Source organism: Littorina saxatilis, linkage group LG3 (genome assembly GCF_037325665.1).
Source record: "Littorina saxatilis isolate snail1 linkage group LG3, US_GU_Lsax_2.0, whole genome shotgun sequence".
Taxonomy (NCBI): domain Eukaryota; kingdom Metazoa; phylum Mollusca; class Gastropoda; order Littorinimorpha; family Littorinidae; genus Littorina; species Littorina saxatilis.
In genome coordinates this window covers 46,457,778-46,477,514 of record NC_090247.1, presented here as the reverse complement: position 1 = coordinate 46,477,514, position 19,737 = coordinate 46,457,778, and the positions used below count along the sequence as shown (strand labels likewise).

Genomic DNA, 19,737 nt, shown 5'->3' with positions numbered 1-19,737 from the left:
AGCCCATAGGGCAGCACGCCGCGCCTTCTGCAGACGTCACGTGATGTGGACACGTCAGCAATGGTCCCAGGTCCTGTTCAGTGATGAATCACGCTTCACCCTGAACCACAACGACGACCGACTGAGGGTCTGGAGGCGCCAAGGGGAACGCTACATTAACGCCACTGTCCAATAAAAGGTGGCCTTTGGTGGAGGTTCTGTAATGGTCTGGGGGGCCTTCAGCCTTGACCACAGAACACCCTTGTTTCATGTACAGGGTAACCTGGCTGGCCTCCGATACCGGGATGAGATCCTTCGACCGCTGGCTGTGCCTACACTGCAGCAGATGGGACCGCAGGCTGTCTACCAGGATGACAACGCTCGACCCCACAGGGCAAGGGTGGTCAACGACTTCCTGCAGCAGTCTGGAGTCAACAGAATAGAGTGGCCAGCATGCAGTCCCGATCTCGACCCGATTGAGAACCTTAGGGATGAGTTGGATCGCAAAATGAGGAGCAACCACCCCCTCCCAGGGATGTCCAGCACTTCTACCAGATGTTGCGGGCTGAGTGGCAGGTGCTTCCACAGAGGATCTTCACCACCCTGGTCAACTCTATGAGGACTCGCTGCGTCGAGTGCCAGAACAGCCAGGGCGGTTACACGCACTACTGAACTTTTGGGAGCATCTGAATGCCATGTCTTGTGATTTCAACGACTTTGGGAAATCAAATGTCGATACGTACACACTTTGATAAAATGTACAGACCAAACGATTGCTCAAAATTGAAGGAAATGTTGTATCGTTATCACTAAAGCATTGAATTAAACGTTTGCCAAATACCAACGCATTGGCTTACTTATTTGGAAAGTTATGCATTTGTGTGCAAGTGATCCTTAACTTTGTGTGAGTAGCTTAGAATCCGAATTCCGAATAGAGTCCGAATTCCGATCTTATCCAGCTGTTTCACGGGTTTAGTTTTAGTGATGGATAGAATCAGAACTGTGATTCAAATTCTGATTCTATCCAGCGATCGTTTGGATAGAATCGGAAGAATAAGAAAGAGAAAACCCCGCACTCACAAACACTCAACACACACACACACACACACACACACACACACACACACACACACACACACACACACACACACACACACCGCAACACATACACCCACAACACAACACAACACACGCACTCACACACACACATACACAAACACACACACACACACACACACACACACACACACACACACACACACACACACACACACGCACACACACAATATTGACTTCATCATTGACTAAATCAGTAAATATAAACAAATAAAGCAATTACCTAAAATACGTATTGGGCGAAAAGAGTTTTTTCCAAAATATTCCGTTTATTTGGACCAGCAAGTGACGTGTTTCCGGCACAAGTCAGTGATCCCTTTTCGTTTGTGTAAAGCGCTACCGTTTGAAGTAATTGATATGAAGTGACGATTACTAATGAGTCGATTAGATGCTCAGTAAATGGTTTATCAACAAGGTGGTCGATTAGTTGACCAAACCTTGATTGTCAATCAGATGATGAATTATCAATTGATGGATCGAATGAAAAAACATATTGCTTGATCAACCTCGCCCTTCGGATGTCAAATGCAGGACTGACGTGATTTGTTACAATTCCTAGAAACCACATGCCTGCTCGCGATTTGTAGCCATGTAACATGTAACAAGTCGCGTGCAATAATCAAGTGATTTGTTAAAACGTCAATAGTAACCACAAAAATTACATGCAGCCTGCACTCAACGTGTATGATTTACAACATTGCTTTGAAAAAACGTTGCGACACTGGTTGAGGTTCGTTTATACGGAAAAAATGAATGTTTAAAAACTGTTGATGCATAACTGACCTGAAGAATCATGCTGAAGGAAAAGTAGAGGAGGAGAAAGAGAAATAAAGAGGCGTAGGACGAGGACGATGATGATGATGATGGTGATGATGATGATGATGATGATCTCATTTACAGTGCCTAGGTATATATGACAGGTGTGTCCTTGACAGTGAATCATTAAAGTGATTCCTAGCAAGTGTTGTGAAGTACAGTGCCAAGAGTTAGGACTGAAAAGGTGGGCATTCTCTTTAACAATGGGTATATTTTGAAAACTTGGAAGTCCCTGAAAAGAAAGGCGAGCAAACGCCAGTCTTGTGAAGGAGGGACCAACTTTGTATTTTTACAGTGTCTATGGTTGTGTTTCTTACAAATGTGAGTTATCAGTAAACATGTTGAGTTTCAGGCCCGGGTAGAATCTCACTGTATCACGAACCCACCGTTAATGACGAGACCCTGTACGCCTACATGTTCTTCTCGGATGGTGAGAGTGAAGAAGATTCGCCTTGACATTCCAAGCCTCTCTCTCGCATCATATCATATTACTGACTTACTTTCCACAGGTAGCCCACCTTTAACCACCTGCTGATGTGACTAACAGTGGACAGTTTCAAATCTAGAGGGGAACGTGAACCTTGAATTTTGACATCGGTATCAGGGCTGGACAGTCAAACAAACATAATGGTCAGACTGGTCTGACTTGACTCGCCACAGAAATATACGCGCTTTGTTCATCGTTGTCAGTGGTCGAGTTTCACGTTCGCATTGCTATTTGAGGCTGTCTAGCGCTGTGGCGGCATTGACCAGTTGCTGATAACCGATTACTCATTAAATATTTTGCACATACACACAAACGCGCTCAATTTGAAGTACTGAATACCCACATTGTGTGCTATGTTTCAGGGCCGGGTTTTATTTCAATCTCAAAACGCGCGCTGTACCCTCAGGAAGAGTTGCTCCCTAGCATGTATTTCTCGGATGGTGAGCTTAGACTGCTAGAAAAAACAGGAGGCAGTGTACGCTTCTCCTTTCTGAGTGCGCAGTGTTATGTAATTGCTGTCATTTCTTTGCTGTATGTATGTAGAACACTGGCTAGCAACTGCCTTTGCTTTGGTAAAAGCCACGACAGCTGTTATGGTATGCCGTTGCACTGTGTAGTCTGCACATTTCCCGACGTTTCCTGACACTGCATTAACTGGTGACGGTTTCATCTTTACAGGGCGAGGGATAAGAACTCATGTTTATGGTCTGCAAGGTGCCAAGATCATGATGGTCTGTGAGATGTATAGCGGCTTATGTTTTCATTGTTTCAATAAATGGAAAATGTATGTGTGGACCATGCTGTAGAAATGACTAAACGTACTGTCAGGCTTCACGTGTCACGGTGAAGGTAGGCCTGGTACATCTGACAGCACAAATGCCCAAAATATGTCAACCATATTTGACACGAATAATGTTTTTTGTATGCTAGTCGAGGATTTTAAGGTTGGACATTTGTTTTGGTTTCAAACATGTATGACAGTCCCGACTCTCTCACTGGTTTGCCTAAAGGGGTCTAAACATGAATTTGTATCTTTGTATGAGACTTGCCATGAAGTCTTTTGACCAAACTGATAAAAGAACATACTGTAATAAGCAGAATTGTGAACACTAGCATTGCTCGGCGAACAGTACGGAAGGCATACGTACGACACTACTATACGGCCATGCTTACTAACAGCTGAGTAGTGTTTTAAAATATACAAGATTCGTTAAGACTGTATACGCACAACTGCCACACTTGCTTGCGTTACGGAGTCTAATTTGACCCAGAAAGGGTGCATTTCCAGTAGGTGCAAGTGTTTTCCTGGTTACAAAACATGCGCTCAGTGCAGTCCCTAGTGATTTCCTCTGATCTCGTTTAAGGTCACTTCGCTGTACACTCAAAAATAACGATTTTACCAACAGTTTTTCAATTTAAAAACGTTCTTCTCTGACGGGCGCAGTGGCTGGGTGGTAAGACGTCGGCCTCTTAATCGGAAGGTCGTGAGTTCCAATCCCGGCCGCGGCGGACTGGTGGGTGGAGATTTTTCCGATCTCCCATATCAACTTATGTGCAGACCTGCTAGTGCCTTATCCCCCTCCATGTGTACACGCAAGCACAAGACCAGTGCGCACGGAAAAGATCCTGTAATCCATGTCAGAGTTCGGTGGGTTATAGAAACACGAAAATACCCAGCATGCTTCCCCCGAAATCGGCGCATGCTGCCTGAATGGCGGGGCAACGTAAAAACCCAATCATGCAAAAACATGAGTGAACGTGGGAGTTTCAGCCCATGAACCCACCACATGGTCCATTCCTTAACGTGGTGTGGTGGTTTGCGTGTCTCGGATGGTGAGAGCTATGCCAGCGGGAGTGTAAACTCCTGGAAGGGCTTCCCAAGCTGGACAGGTTGAAAGGTCAGACTAATATGGACCAACCTTGTGCTCACAGGGCAGGTCCTTGGGCCATGAGCTAAGGATGAGGTAACCCTGACAGAAACCTCGAGTGCTGAAGACGTATGTGTTGGGTCGCACGGCGCACTCCAACAAACCACAACACTACGCATCAACTGCCATTATGACACTTGGAGACAGAATTGACAGTAATGGTGCTCGCCCTGTGAGGATCCACCAGGCAGGTGCAGCGCCGGGCTCCGCGCCTCAAAGGAGTCCACCCTCAGCTACTGGAGGTCCCTTCATCTCGTCTTGTGGAGCCAGGGGACGAGAAAGGAAAGCGACTGGCCGGAAAAACAGAGCCAAGGACAACCCCACTATTAACATCATGCATTGGAATGCAGAGGGGGTATCCAGTAAGAAGGAAGAATTAGAGCACTTCCTCTATGAAAACAGCGTCAACATCTGCTGCATTCAGGAAACACACCCGCAAGAAGGGAAGCCCTTTAAGATCCGAGGGTACCAGGTGTTCAGGAGTGACCGACAAGGGAGGAAGAAAGGAGGAGTGATGACTCTGGGCAGGAACAACATAAATGCCAGTGAAACCAACATATACATGGAAGAAGCAGAGTACATAGAAGTCAAGATAACGACCAATGACAGCAAGATGAACATCGTCAACTAGTACTGCCCCAACGACAAGATGCTGTCGCTTGACACAATCCAGGTCCCTGACAGCGGCTTCCTCATCGCTGGAGACTTTAACAGCCAGTCCCAGAGTTGGGGATATAAAACACTAGACAGGCGAGGAGAAGACATTGAATCTTGGCAGGACGACAACCACCTGATCCTTGTCAACGACCCCAGAGATCCGTCTACCTTCTACTCGCGCCGCTGGCACTCAACAACAACACCAGACCTGGCATTGTGCACGGATGACATCCACAAAACCATCTCAAGAAAAGTGGATGAACAGCTGGGTGGAAGCGACCATCGCCCAGTTCTCCTTACCATCAGTAGAGACTCAGCATCTGAGCATCCACAACACCCGAGATGGAACTACAAAAAGGCAAAGATACGAACAAATGAGCTGACCAGAGCCATAGAAACAGAGGGGAGAAACATCAACAACGTGATAAAGGAGTTCAATGCTAGCATAATCCAGGCAGCCAAGGACAGCATCCCACGTGGAGTGAGGAAGGACTACATCCCATACTGGCGGACCATGAGCTGCAGAAGACGCACGATGCACTCACAAGAATGAGAGAAGAGGCAGAGACGAACCCTTGCCAGGAGAACAACATCAAACTCCAAGAAAGCAAAGCAAAACATCTGAAGACAAAGCTAGAGTGCAAGAGAAGAGGCTGGAGAGAAAAGACGGCAGGGCTGAATATGGAAAAAGACACAACAAAGCTCTGGAAACTTAAAAGAGCACTGAGTGAAGAGGGCAAGAAGATCACCCTGGAGGAGGAAGGAAGAACACTCACTGGAAAAGCCGCTGCCAATGCTTTCGCCCAAGCATATCGGGGAGAAAGCGACACCTCTACAAAAGGAAGTCAGAACAGAAATTAGAGAAAGAACAGAAAGAAACGTACAGGATGCCATGCAGCAAGACATCACCATGGCCGAGCTGAAGAATGCCATCAAGAAGCTCAAAAAGAAGAAGTCTCCAGGTCCAGACAACATTACGAATGAGATGTTGCAACACATAGGCAACTCGGCCCTCAAGAAACTACTGGGCATCTTCAACCTCAGCTGGAGACAGGGACAGGTACCTCAGTGCTGGAAGGAAGCCAGGATTATCCCAGTTTTAAAGAAAGGGAAAAACAAGACCAAAACCCTGAGCTACCGACCCATCAGCCTGACAAGCTGCGTATGCAAAACCATGGAACGCATTGTCAACCAGCGCCTGCAGCTGTACCTGGAATCAGAAAGCATCATCGTCCCAGAACAAGCCGGCTTCCGACAGCACGGAATACGGAGGACCAGACAACACACCTTAGCCAGGTCATAGAGGATGCTTACCAGGCCCAGAAGGTCACCCTGGCCACCTTCATTGACCTGCAGAAGGCCTTCGACAAGGTCTGGAAAGATGGACTCCTTGTGAAGCTCCTACGTTCCGGCGTCAAAGGCAACATGTACCAGTGGACCAAGTCGTACCTGCACAACCGAAAGGCCAGAGTGCTGGTGGACGGTCACTGTGGCCGAAAGGTGCTACTACGCCAAGGAGTTCCACAGGGAGGAGTGCTCTCCCCCACGCTATTCATACTCTTCATTAACGACCTGGTACCAGAGTTGCCCAAAGGAGTCCAAGCGGCACTGTATGCTGATGACCTTGTTCTCTGGTGCTCGGAAGAGTATGCAACCACAGCAACCTACAGGATGCAACTTGTCCTAGAAAAGGTTGCAGCGTGGGCGGAAGACTAGTGTGTGACCATCAACAGGGAGAAGACCACTGCCACTCTCTTCACACTCTCTGCCAAAGCGACACCTGGCAAACTGACCTTGGGGGACACACCCCTGAAATTTGAAGACCAGCAAACATACCTGGGGGTCACCTATGACAAGCGCATGACCTGGAAACAACACATCATGAATGCAGAGGGAAAGGCCAGGAGAAAACTAAACATCATGCGGAAGCTGGCAGGATCACACTGGGGTGCAAACGAGAAGATCCTGAAAACTGTACGACCGCACCTCGAGTACGGATCAAGCTCTTGGGCAACAGTAGCCAAGACACACCAGCAGGCCCTAGACAAAGTACAGAACCAAGCGCTGAGAATCATCACGGGCGCAATGAAATCAACACCCATACAGAAGATGGAACAGGTGACTGGCATTCCTCCACTGAGCAAAAGGCGAGACTGCAAAACAATGGTACAAGCCACCAAGTACCAGTGCACTCATGACCATCCAATGAGTGACAGACTCAAGAAGATGTCCTTAGGCAGGCTGAAAAGATCAAGCTTCGCTCTGGAGGCAAGGGCTTTGCAGAAGAAACATCAGACAGAGATGCCAGAGCTAGTGGAGCCACCATCTTTCTCCCTTGACGCCCCACCCTGGGAAGACAGACAAAGAAACCTGGACATACAGACCAGTGTCCCCTACCTCACAACAAAGGACGAGCAGAGCAATGCGACGAAAAAAGCCCTGACTCTTGCCATGCTTGAAGAAAGGTACCCCCAAGAAGCATGGATACGGGTGTATACTGATGGGTCAGCCACAGAGGCCGTCAAAAATGGAGGAGCGGGGGTGTATGTCCAGTGGAGAGAGGCAAGCAGAGGCTATACCAACAGGCCTCCACTGTACAAACTACAGAGCTGAGGTACAAGCACTGATCCATGCAGCATACACCATCAACGACAGAGTCAACCATGACAACCAGGTGGACTGGGTGGCCGAGTGGTAACGCACTTGCGCTCGGAAGCGAGAGGTTGCGAGTTCGACCCTGGGAGAGGGCGTTAGCAATTTTCTCCCCCCTTTCCTAACCTAGGTGGTGGGTTCAAGTGCTAGTCTTTCGGATGAGACGAAAAACCGAGGTCCCTTCGTGTACACTACATTGGGGTGTGCACGTTAAAGATCCCACGATTGACAAAAGGGTCTTTCCTGGCAAAATTGTATAGGCATAGATAAAAATGTCCACCAAAATACCCGTGTGACTTGGAATAATAGGCCGTGAAAAGTAGGATATGCGCCAAAATGGCTGCGATCTGCTGGCCGATGTGAATGCGTGATGTATTGTGTAAAAAAAATTCCATCTCACACGGCATAAATAAATCCCTGCGCGTTGAATATGTGCGCGATATAAATTGCATAAAAATAAAAAAAATAAAAGAATAAAAAAATCCCTGCGCGTAGAACTGTACCCACGGAATACGCGCGATATAAGCCTCATATTGATTGATTGCTAGATTGAGATGGTCTTCCTGACTGACGCTCTGTCAGTACTACAAGCAATGACCAGTAGCAAACTGCCTCAGCTGGAACACGCTCTACACAACATCAAGAGCCTGAGGACAGTACTGCAATGGATCCCCTCCCACTGTGGTGTACAAGGAAACGAAGAGGATGGCAAAGCTGGGTGCAGAAGATGAGCAAGAGAACAACCCTGTGAGCCTGACAGAGATGAAGACCATCATTAAGTCTCTGCCCCAGCCACAGGACAGCTACCACCTGCTATCCAGACAACAGCAGGTGGTCATCTTCCGCCTGAGAACGGGACACAACAGACTTAACCAGCATCTCCACGGGAAGCTGCATGTTGTGCCCTCTCCCATGTGTTCTTGTGGAGAAGCAGAGCAGGACACGGCCCACATCCTACGAGACTGCAGGAACCACCAGGTGCTGAGAGAGGAAATCTGGCCATTGCCGGAGTCCCTGCACAACAAGCTGTACGGGCCAGTGGCTGCGCTGCAGAGGACCACTAATTATATCTCAAGATCTGGACTCCAAGTGTGATCGGCGATCGAAAAGAAGAAGAAGAGCCCATGAACGAAGAAGAAGAAGAAAAACGTTCAAACAAAATTTTATCCCAGACTTGAGAAATCAACTTGAGAAATGTTCATGCAGATAATACATGATAAAGAAGAATTCTTTGTGCCCTAACTGGGGCTACAGTTGGTGATAAAAGTTCACCAAAAATTGGGAACATACTAACTAAAATACAGTGGGTGTCGACCAATTCTTCGATTTTTGATCCAACGCCACCCAGGTCCGCTTTGTTGTGGTAGAATTTCCGAGACTACAGCAATTATGCTCGCGCAAGTAGACGACGTCACGATGTTTTTACATCAATGCATCACGATGTCATCCCCTCTCTAGGGCCTTTCTCTCGCGCGCATGGCGTGTGTGTCGTTGCATACATGTTTATGTGCACAAGTGTGTGTATGTGAGAGAGAAAGAAAGAGAGAACAAGAGAGCGTGTAGCCTATATCTGAGAGTGTGTGTGTGGTGTGTTTGTGTGTGTGTCTGTCTATGTGCATGTGATTGTGTTTAGTGTGCATGAATGGTGTGTGTGAGTGTGTGTTTATGATCTTGAGAAAGAGGGAAAAGAGAGAGTGCATGGATGATGTGTGTGTGTGTGTGAGTTAGTGTGTGTAAGTGTTTTGCGCATGTGTGTGTGTGTTGATGTGTGTGCGTGCGTTTGGGTAAAATGCAATGATATGACTACTCGATTTACACTCGTAGTATCGTGTTGTTTTCAAATATTTAATATATTCCGGGTAGTCAAGTAAAGATTTCATTAGCTCATGGATGCGTAGAATAACTACAATCTTACCAAAGATAAACTTAATTCAGAAATTTACGGAAGTCGGGTATAATTAAGGCACGAGTATAAGTTTGACCTCTGTTCCACCAGGAACTGCACCCGATGCGTTCCCTTTAAACAGGAGGGAAAACACATCCAGGTGAGGAAGTGGACGAACAAGAAATGCACCAAATTTGGGTCGAATTAGACTTCTTCTGCCTTACTTGCACCCATCACTAATATAAATGTACGCACCAACTTCCACGCTTATACTAATTTCATCAGCAACCACCCTTGTATCATATCTTATACCGCCCTGATATGGCCCTTCGTGGTCGGCTGGGCGTTAAGCAAACAAACAAACAAACAAAATCATATCATATACATGTATGACTGCCCGTTGTTTTCGTTGGATTGCACACAGCTCTAGCTTTAATAACAAACGAGTTAAGTGATCGGTGTGTGTGTGTGTGTGAATGTGTTTGTGTTGGAGGTAGAGATATTATGTGACAGAAAACTGACATGTTACTAGCGTCGGTGAAGGGTGTGTGTCCACGGTTTATCTATAAGATAGTCTAGTTTGTTAAAATGTGATTGTCTCTTTGTTGATTTAACTTCATGATCTGCATGTTAAGCATTCACTTTTGCTGTCACGTTTTAACTGGTCTTGATCTCATTAGTGGAATGGTTTTTGTTCCAGAACCTGGGTATTACGAACCAGGTCGGTTCGGCATTCGTCTGGAAACTGTGGTTATGGTGGAACCAACGAATACCACGGTGGGTTTATTTCCATTGTAAACTCACATGCGCTTTCACGTGTAAAAGTGAAACTTGATTATGCGAGCACAGTGTATCAGAGCACATTCCATTTATCTCTTGGCTATGACTTTCATCATGTTGTTGATTGACAAATAAGACGCTGTTAGGATACATCACAGAAATTTACGGAAGTCGGGTATAATTAAGGCACGAGTATAAGTTTGACCTCTGTTCCACCAATGAACAGCTGATGTTTAACTGCATCCGAATATCTGATAGCAACCTTTGGCTGTATCATTTCGTATGCTTTGTATAATGTGCTTGCCATTCACCTGTCATTGAACATGATGACCACTGAGCAGTGTGACTAAAATACACTGTTTTTGCTGATTGACAGCACAAGTTCGGAGACAAGCAGTTCCTGCGCTTCAAGCCCATAACCCTGGTGCCATTTGAACCCAACCTCATTGACTACAGTCTACTGTCCAAACGCCAGGTAGGTCTGCTGAATTACCCACTTACACACCGCCCCCTGTACATCACACGTTGGAGTAGTCCCAGAGCTGTTTGCAGCAGCGCATCACAAAACTCAGTCATCTAGAGGAAACCTTATACATTTGAACTGTTACTAAAATTTGCATCTTCAGTGTGTGTATCACAATTATGAATTTTCTTTTGATTTTAGTTTCTCCTGGTTGAGAAATCCTGGCGATGCTAAACTGATAAAACCCTAGCAGGCTTGAACTTAGAAACATTGATTCTCACAGCAGACACTTTGTTTTGATGATAAATCAAGACGCAAAAATGAAATTAAAAGATCTCGTTAAGTTTTATGGAAGTTTTGAAAGTTAGTACTGCTAGACAGAGATTAGGTCGACAGAGGACAGACATCAATGAAAAGCAATAGCTCTGTCGTTCGCTAGGAGACTTGACAAGAAGCTGAGAAGTGGAGTTGTGGTCATATTTGTGAATGTTGTAGATCGAGTGGCTGAGCGACTATCACAAGCTGACACAGGAGACAATAAAACCCCTGCTGACCACCACACTGGCCAAGGACTGGCTGAAGGCGCGCACCAATTCCTTCACTGACCACAGCACATCAGCGGCACACAACACTCCTGTCACCATGGCGATGCTTGTCATGGCAATTGCTTCGGCCTTGACCTTCAGGAAAAGTCCTGTGTGTCTGACCTAACCTCACAGCTGTTTACAATAGGAACGCAGGAACTGTGTCAGTATCAGCATTGTTTTTGAGTATTGTTGCCAAGATATATAAGAGTACCGACATGTGCACACTATTATTGGCATCACAGAGAAACGCAGATGTAGGGGAACGTTTCCTAATATGGACCGGCTCCTAATATGGACCACCTCCTGTTCTGACAATCTAACGATGCTAGAGCGCTCAAAACAATTTCATTCGCTGTATTTACCTTCTCTGGATAACTTGCACATGTCAAAACAGTTCCAGAAACACAAACCACAAAACCGTTTGGCTTTTCCTCATATGTGTACGCTTTTGGCAGCGTTCACTCTAAGACCTTTTGGCTTTTTCTCATATTAATCATTTGTACGCTTTTGGCAGCGTTCACTCTAAGACTAGTTTCTGTCCACAGCCAAAGCTGTTATCACATACAAATTGCTATATATGACAGCTAAGACTGTATTTGTTACATTTTAGCAGTGTTAACCTCGAGTTTCGACTGCAATGAAAAAAATAATAGCAAAATCTCAAAGTATGTCCACTAATATGGACCAACTTCAACAAATAGAAAAAAATATCAGCTAAAGGCTGGTTTCATTAATTCATTAAGAAGCTTGCTGAAAATAACATGGTTAACGAGGTTTCAAAAAAAATATAAGCAAAATCTCAAAGTATGTGTATGTCCCCTAATATGGACCAACTTCAACAAATAGAAAAAAACATCAGCTAAAGTCTGGTTTCATTAATTCATTAAGAAGCTTGCTGAAAGTAACATGGCTAAAGACGTTTAAAAAAACCCACACCAAATAGTCTTCTTTTCGTGAAAGTTAATAACTTCATTTATTTTCTCTCTGTTTTTAATAAGTTTCTTTGGTTTCCTGTTGTGCTTCAAATAACGTTCTCGTCTAGCCAAAATAGATCAATCTAAGGCATATTTGATTAGTCTGACTTGCACACTAAGTTGTATCATGTTATTTTTAGATATAGGGGCCTCTTCACCAGGCGTACATTTTTGCTGAGTCTTTCAAAGCTAATTTGCTCTAATTAGGCCAAACGGTTAACTAAAGAGAGAAGGACTACCAAACACAAATGAAACTTCTTTGCAAAAAAAACCAAGCTAATTATCAGTATCAAACCAAAAGTGGTCCATATGAGGCAACCTTCCCCTAGACGCATGGACACAAGCGCCCACACATGTTCACAAAAGAACAGTCAGAAAAACACACACACACACTAACATATAAGTATGTATTTATCCGTAAGTTCGTTGATTTTTGTGTGTGATTTGTCCCCCCCCCCCCCCCCCCAATCATTGAAGATAGGATTGTGTAGTCTGTAATGACAGCTTCAGCCTAATAAAATAAATATACAGTAGTCATTTTTATTGAAAAATAAGTTATCTGGTTTCGAATGATTTCTTGTACATCAATTATACATTGATAGGCTTCCATTTGAAATTTCGAGGTTGTCATCGTGGATTGACGCCCGACTAAAGCATCATTGAAGCCTGACGGAGCGAAGCAACGGAGGGCTTCAATAAGTCTTTGGTAGGGCGTCAATCCACGATGACAACCAATAAGTTTTAAATGGAAGCCTGTCAATGCTATTGTAATTCAATCTGACGACGATCTCTTTCCTGCTTTCTTGCGGTTGCAAACAGGGGTTCTGTGTGCTCATCAATCTTTCAAAGCAGTTCAAGTTTCCTCGTGTTTTTTTCACGTGTTTTCTAACCGGAAGTTCTGGAGGCGTTCTAACCGGAAGTTCTATGGCCTTCACCTTGGGTCTGTCAATTATGCTGGGTGACGGGGTCGTGCAAGTCATGGATAGGGTCAAGTTCCAAGAAATGTGCTTCCGCGTTCCTATCTTAACACACTGCTCTTGCTTTTTTCTTTTACACACATTTTCCCTTCTTTTTAAATGTTGTCTGGACAGCAAACACAATAATTTTCTTTCCATCCAAAAAGGGATACATGGAATTCACTGACGTAACCCGGAAGAATTCATGCATCAAGTTACGTCAAGCGATCGATCGTCACTTCACATAACTTATGGTCTCGGTATTTCGTAGGTCTTCTATATTTCTTACTTGTAAAATGACCCTTGTATCAATCCGCCTTGTCAGCAGGTGATCAATTGGTGTTCATCGAGAAATGATGACCGGTAATGTTAAATGAGTTTTGACCCATCACAGAATCTTTTTAATTGAAACGCCAACTTGATTGAATTACAATTAGTTTTGTTCTGTTTAAATAAATAAAATGGAGCTGACGACAGATGAAATCTAGAACAGTGCGTTAATAAAAAAATAAAAAATAAACACCTTCGTTTCTGTGTAAGCCAATGTGCCAACCGCCACAGATCTGTTCCGGCAGATAAGAGGATCCACTTGGACCCATACCAGATATCTACAGCGTGGCTGCCTTCTGTGCCGTGTGAGAATGTTGTGATGAATCAAAGTCGTCACTACCACCTCTGTCAATCAGCACAATTAATTCAAAGGTACATTCCCTCTCTACGCCAAAAGCAGCCAGGCTGTTGCCTTTTTTTGTCTATCCAAGTGAAAAGATGCTATAATCCTAGTTCAAATCCTGGACTGATCTGTGGACTGGGTGGCCGAGTGGTAACGCACTTGCGCTCGGAAGCGAGAGGTTGCGTGTTCGACCGTGGGTAAGGCCGCAATTTTCTCCCCCCTTTCCTAACCTAGGTGGTGGGTTCAAGTGCTAGTCTTTCGGATGAGACGAAATACCGAGGTCTACATTGGGGTGTGCACGTTGAAGATCCCACGATTGACAAAAGGGTCTTTCCTGGCAAAATTGTATAGGCATAGATAAAAATGTCCACCAAATACCCGTTTGACTTGGAATAATAGGCCATGAAAGGTGAATGTTCGCCTAATAGGCTTGAAGTTTGCTGGTCGATGTGAATGCGTTATATATTGTGTGTAAAAAATGTCTGTTTGTCTGTCTGTCTGTAAAAAATTCCATTTCAAACGGCAGAAATTAATATGTAAAGCGCGGAGAGCACAGTTGTGGTTCGCGCTATATAAGCTCCCCATAATAAAATAAATAAATAAATTTACTTACTTAGGCCCTTTGCTCCCAGCGGAGCATAGGCCATTGACGACATTTCTCCATCGCACCCTGTTCTGGGCTGTTCTCTCCGCTTTTGCCCAGCTGTTGCCTTGCCTCTTCAGTTCTGCCTCTGTGTCCCGCCTCCAGCTGTTTCTTGGCCTCCCTCTCTTTCTTTTCCCCTGTGGATTCCAAGTGAGAGCCTGGCGGGTGATGCTGGATGTTGGTTTCCTAAGGGTGTGTCCAATCCAGCCCCATTTTCTCCTCAGAATCTGGCTGTTAACGGGCTCTTGGCCCGCCCTTTGCCACAGCTCTTCGTTGCAGATCTTGTCTGTCCATCTGATCTTGAAGATGCGCCTCAGACAGGTGTTAATGAAAGTCTGAATCTTCTGCTGCGTCACCTTGGTCATTCTCCATGTCTCAGAGCCGTAGAGTAGAACCGATTTGACATAGGGGTTGAAGATGCGCAGCTTGGTGGTTATGCTGATCTCTCTGGGGTCCCAGGTGTTCTTTAACATGATGAAGGCTGTTCGTGCCTTCCCAGTCCTTGCGGCGACGTCTGTCAGTGCCCCCTTGCCTATTGATCCCACTCCCCAGGTACACAAAAGATTCGACCTCTCTGATTGGCTCTCCATCTACTGTAACTGGCGTGTTGGCAGTGGTGTTGATCTTCATGAGTTCCGTTTTCCTCTTGTTGATCCTGAGCCCTGTCTTGGCTGATGTTGCTGCCAGGCGAGTGGTCTTGTCTTGCATCTGGTTGAAGTTGTGCGAGAGGAGCGCCAGGTCGTCAGCGAAGTCGAGGTCGTCCAGCTGTGTCCAGAGTGTCCACTGTATACCGTTGTTCCTGCCTGCTGTGGTAGTCTTCATGATCCAGTCAATGACCAGGAGGAAGAGGAAAGGCGACAGTAGACAACCCTGGCGGACTCCAGTTCTAACATCGAAACTGTCCGACAACTGGCCCGCGTGCGCTACCCTACAGTTCATGTCTTGGTAGGTATGCTGAACTAGTGAGATGAGTTTCTCGGGCACTCCGTAGTGCCTTAGCAGCTTCCACAGCGTCTCTCTGTCCACGCTGTCAAAAGCCTTCTCATAGTCTATGAAGTTAATGTAGAGGGGAGAGTTCCACTCCAGTGACTGCTCTACAATGATGCGCAGACTGGCAATCTGATCCGCACAGGATCTATTCCTGTGGAAACCTGCCTGCTGGTCTCGGAGCTTGGCATCAACTGACTCTTTCTTTCGCTCCAAAATAACTCTGTTGAGGACTTTGCCGGGCACTGATAGGAGCATAATCGATCTGTGGTCTGGGAAGGAAGATATCTTTCAGACTGAATCAATCCCAAGATCACAGTCCAGAATAAATCCATGAAACTGTGTGAGGAAGAAGAACATGTTCCTTATATTTTTCAGTTTTAAAACTTCATTGTATGTATGAATGTGGAGCTTTCTTCTCTCCTAGTGTCAGTTTTAAGTATGATTCATTTTGATTCATATTAATATCTGTGAATTTATGAGAAATTTTTACTTCTCAGACATATAAATGTTATAGATGTTTCGAACACAGAAAGATTGCTGGTGTTGATTTTATGTGAAATGTAAATTGGCTACATTCTACTTTGAAAAGTAGATTATTATTATTATTATTATAGTGAGTATTTCTACGCACATACCCTCCCAGAGGGGAGGCTCATGGCGTTTACAATATGCCGTGTGAGATGGAATTTTTTACACAATATATCACGCATTCACATCGGCCAGTAAATCTCAAGCGTGTTAAGCGAGTATATACTTTTCACGGCCTATTATTCCAAGTCACACGGGTTCAGAACACATACTTTGCAATGTCTACAACATAAATACGAGGAGAAAATAAACAATGAGTTAATGAATGATCTGACCAAAAGGTAATTATTCTTTTCATATTTTCTTTCCTCCTTGGCTGGACCCATTAACTATCATTGCTTTGAAACGCGGCCTTGGGTCAGATACTACTTGTAATCAGCTTGTCTGACAGTACACTGTGACTTCCTGGCTGTTAAGCTAGGTAGCTGGCCAAATCAAGTCTCGGTGATTAAGTGGGCCGTTAGATGCTTCAACATTTTTGATAAATAACACGTTCACAGATGTTCTGTGCTCTGAAACTGCTCCCTTGTCTGTTGACACAGGACAATCACAGAATGTTGGTGACAGGAAATACTATAGAACTGGGGATTGTCACTTTTGATATCTGTTATTATATCCATCCTGTTTCAATAAAAGCTTTAGGAGCCCTTTATATCGCACATAGTTTGCTGAAAATAGGCCACTGTTATGACCACATTGCTTCAGGACTGTTAACAGATGTGCACAGTACATACCTGTCATGCCCTTGCAATGGCCATGGTGCATACCTGTCATGCCCACGGTCAGCTTTGAAGAAGCTGGGCTTCATAAAGCTACACAGCTTTACACAGGGTGTAATACTTAACTAGAATGAGCTAGAATTGCTTTGACGGTGTCGACCTGGAATGAGCTATGTAAGGAGATTCTTCTGTAGGTCATAAAGAACTGAGATAAAGTACCAATAAAGTGCACATATATCCAGCAAACGAATTGTACCTTTTATTATGACAGCTGGTACAGAGCTTCGTAAAATGTAATTTCTTTCTCATCAGATTGATATATTTGATACATTTCCACTCACAGGCTTACTTTTTATGTCCAGTCCCAAGTCGTTTGCATAATAATGCAGGTGCACGGCTAGATTGCTGGGTGTTCATAACCTTGTGTGTTTTCCAGTGTCGTTTTCGCTGGTGACGTTGAGTTTACTGCACCAAAACTGAAGGCATATATACTACACCTGGCCAAAAAATTATTGCAACAAATTTCAGACCCAAATTAATGCATTACGGGAGTGTCATTTCATTCAAACTTTCTACGCAAGTTAAGTCCGTTCACTTACATTTCTGGATCACCTTTTTACATTTAGTCAAGTTTTGACTAAATGTATTAACGTAGAGGGGGGAATCGAGACGAGGGTCGTGGTGTATGTGCGTGTGTGTGTGTGTGTGTCTGTGTGTGTGTGTAGAGCGATTCAGACTAAACTACTGGACCGATCTTTATGAAATTTGACATGAGAGTTCCTGGGTATGAAATCCCCGGACGTTTTTTTTCATTTTTTTTTATAAATGTCTTTGATGACGTCATATCCGGCTTTTCGTGAAAGTTGAGGCGGCACTGTCACGCTCTCATTTTTCAACCAAATTGGTTGAAATTTTGGTCAAGTAATCTTCGACGAAGCCCGGACTTCGGTATTGCATTTCAGCTTGGTGGCTTAAAAATTAATTAATGACTTTGGTCATTAAAAATCTGAAAATTGTAAAAAAAAATAAAAAATTATAAAACGATCCAAATTTACGTTTATCTTATTCTCCGTCATTTGTTGATTCCAAAAACATATAAATATGTTATATTTGGATTATAAACAAGCTCTGAAAATTAAAAATATAAAAATTATTATCAAAATTAAATTGTCGAAATCAATTTAAAAACACATTTATCTTATTCCTTGTCGATTCCTGATTCCAAAAACATATAGATATGATATGTTTGGATTAAAAACACGCTCAGAAAGTTAAAACGAAGAGAGGTACAGAAAAGCGTGCTATCCTTCTCAGCGCAACTACTAAACCGCTCTTCATGTCAATTTCACTGCCTTTGCCATGAGCGGTGGACTGACGATGCTACGAGTATACGATCTTGCTGAAAAATTGCGTTGCGTTCAGTTTCGTTCTGTGAGTTCGACAGCTACTTGACTAAATGTTGTATTTTCGCCTTACGCGACTTGTTTTTTTTACTGGGATCACGTAACCGCCGCTCAATGAGGGTACAGTATGTCCTCAAAATCGACCGAACAAAAACGGAAGAGACCAACAAAAAATCGTCGCGGGAATTAGGCTAATGCTTTAGTTTGGGTGCAAAAATTTTCGCAATAATGTTTTGGCCAAGTTGACTGATGATTCATATATGCTGCTGTGATTGCTTTTGCTGCTATCATTGTATGAATGACCAGCATAATTTTTATGATTTCCATATTCACTCTGAAATAAACGTTTTGTGAAAATAACGGTCTTGAGGATTACAGTCATACTCTGGTCAACGGATGACTTCTCTTTGCGCAAACTGTAGACACTGTTCTGTGTTATTGATGCCTTTGTCAGGCCAATCGGGGTCTGAGAAGTCTTTTTTGTGCACACATATAGACATATCACACCTGCTGGGCTATGTGTGCACACACACACACTCATCAAATTCACACACACACACACACACAATATGAAGTCCTCACCAGAAATGTTATGATCCAAGCTCACAGTGAGTGATTCTGCTTCTTTCTCTCTGTAAACGTGTAGGGCTATTTTCGGTAACTTACCCAACAACCAAAATCACTTACCCAACAACGGGCCTGAATCCTCGATAGCTCACAGGTTGATGAGCTAGACTTTGAGGGAACTACTTTAGCGATTGAAAAGTTCCGAACACTCTTATGTACGAAATGTACATTTCCAGACCAAACAATACAAACACACTGTATTTAAACTAGCAACTACAGGCTTGAACACATTAATCTCCATATAAAATCCACCAGTTTGGTTGTTTTCTAAATCCAAATCTAACGATCAGTGCAAAGAAACTCGCTTTAGATCTCTTATGAGTGCAAGGAAACTCCCAAGGCAAGTAACTCTCGTACTCTGTCTAGCGACAAGAGTAGGTCCCCTTCCACATTTTCTGAACTGAGTTGCTTGGACAAAAGACTGCAATCCAACGGTTAGTTTTCGACAATATTTCATTTTATAAACAGATAACACGCAACCAAATGCACACATTTCATCAATTTAAAGAACATACAGCGGTTTCATACACTATTTTGCCCCAGAAAACTGAACTTCATACAGTTTTTAACGTTGGAACACGGGTGCAAAAGTTCGTCTGCTAGTCCCATTCGAAGAAAGAACATTTCCTAAGCGATACAAAAACATGAACAGAACACACACTATCTGCCTTTACTGCCACAGCAGAATAACAACATAACTGTGTGCTAGAATTTAGTCCAAAACAGGGAAACTGACAAGAAGTGTTAACAGAATTGAATGATTTTCCCTAAACTACACTCTTCAAAAAAAGTTAAGGATCACTTTTTTTACAAG

General features: G+C 44.1%; 1 protein-coding gene across 2 annotated transcripts in view; it reads left to right on the top strand.

Annotated features, from left to right (window-relative positions):
* LOC138960785 (xaa-Pro aminopeptidase 1-like) overlaps positions 1 to 18,656 on the top strand; it is a 153,969-nt gene extending 135,313 nt beyond the window's left edge. The window contains exons 19-22 of one of the 2 annotated variants that reach the window (XM_070332434.1): positions 2,761 to 2,838; positions 10,221 to 10,297; positions 10,677 to 10,775; positions 11,259 to 18,656. In XM_070332434.1, the coding sequence (XP_070188535.1) occupies positions 2,761 to 2,838; positions 10,221 to 10,297; positions 10,677 to 10,775; positions 11,259 to 11,474 (470 nt within the window). In that variant the 3' untranslated portion in view covers positions 11,475 to 18,656. Of the gene's footprint in view, positions 1 to 2,263; positions 2,342 to 2,760; positions 2,839 to 10,220; positions 10,298 to 10,676; positions 10,776 to 11,258 lie in introns of both variants that reach the window. The other variant, XM_070332435.1, reaches the window with a different exon arrangement.
* Positions 18,657 to 19,737: the final 1,081 nt, after the last annotated feature.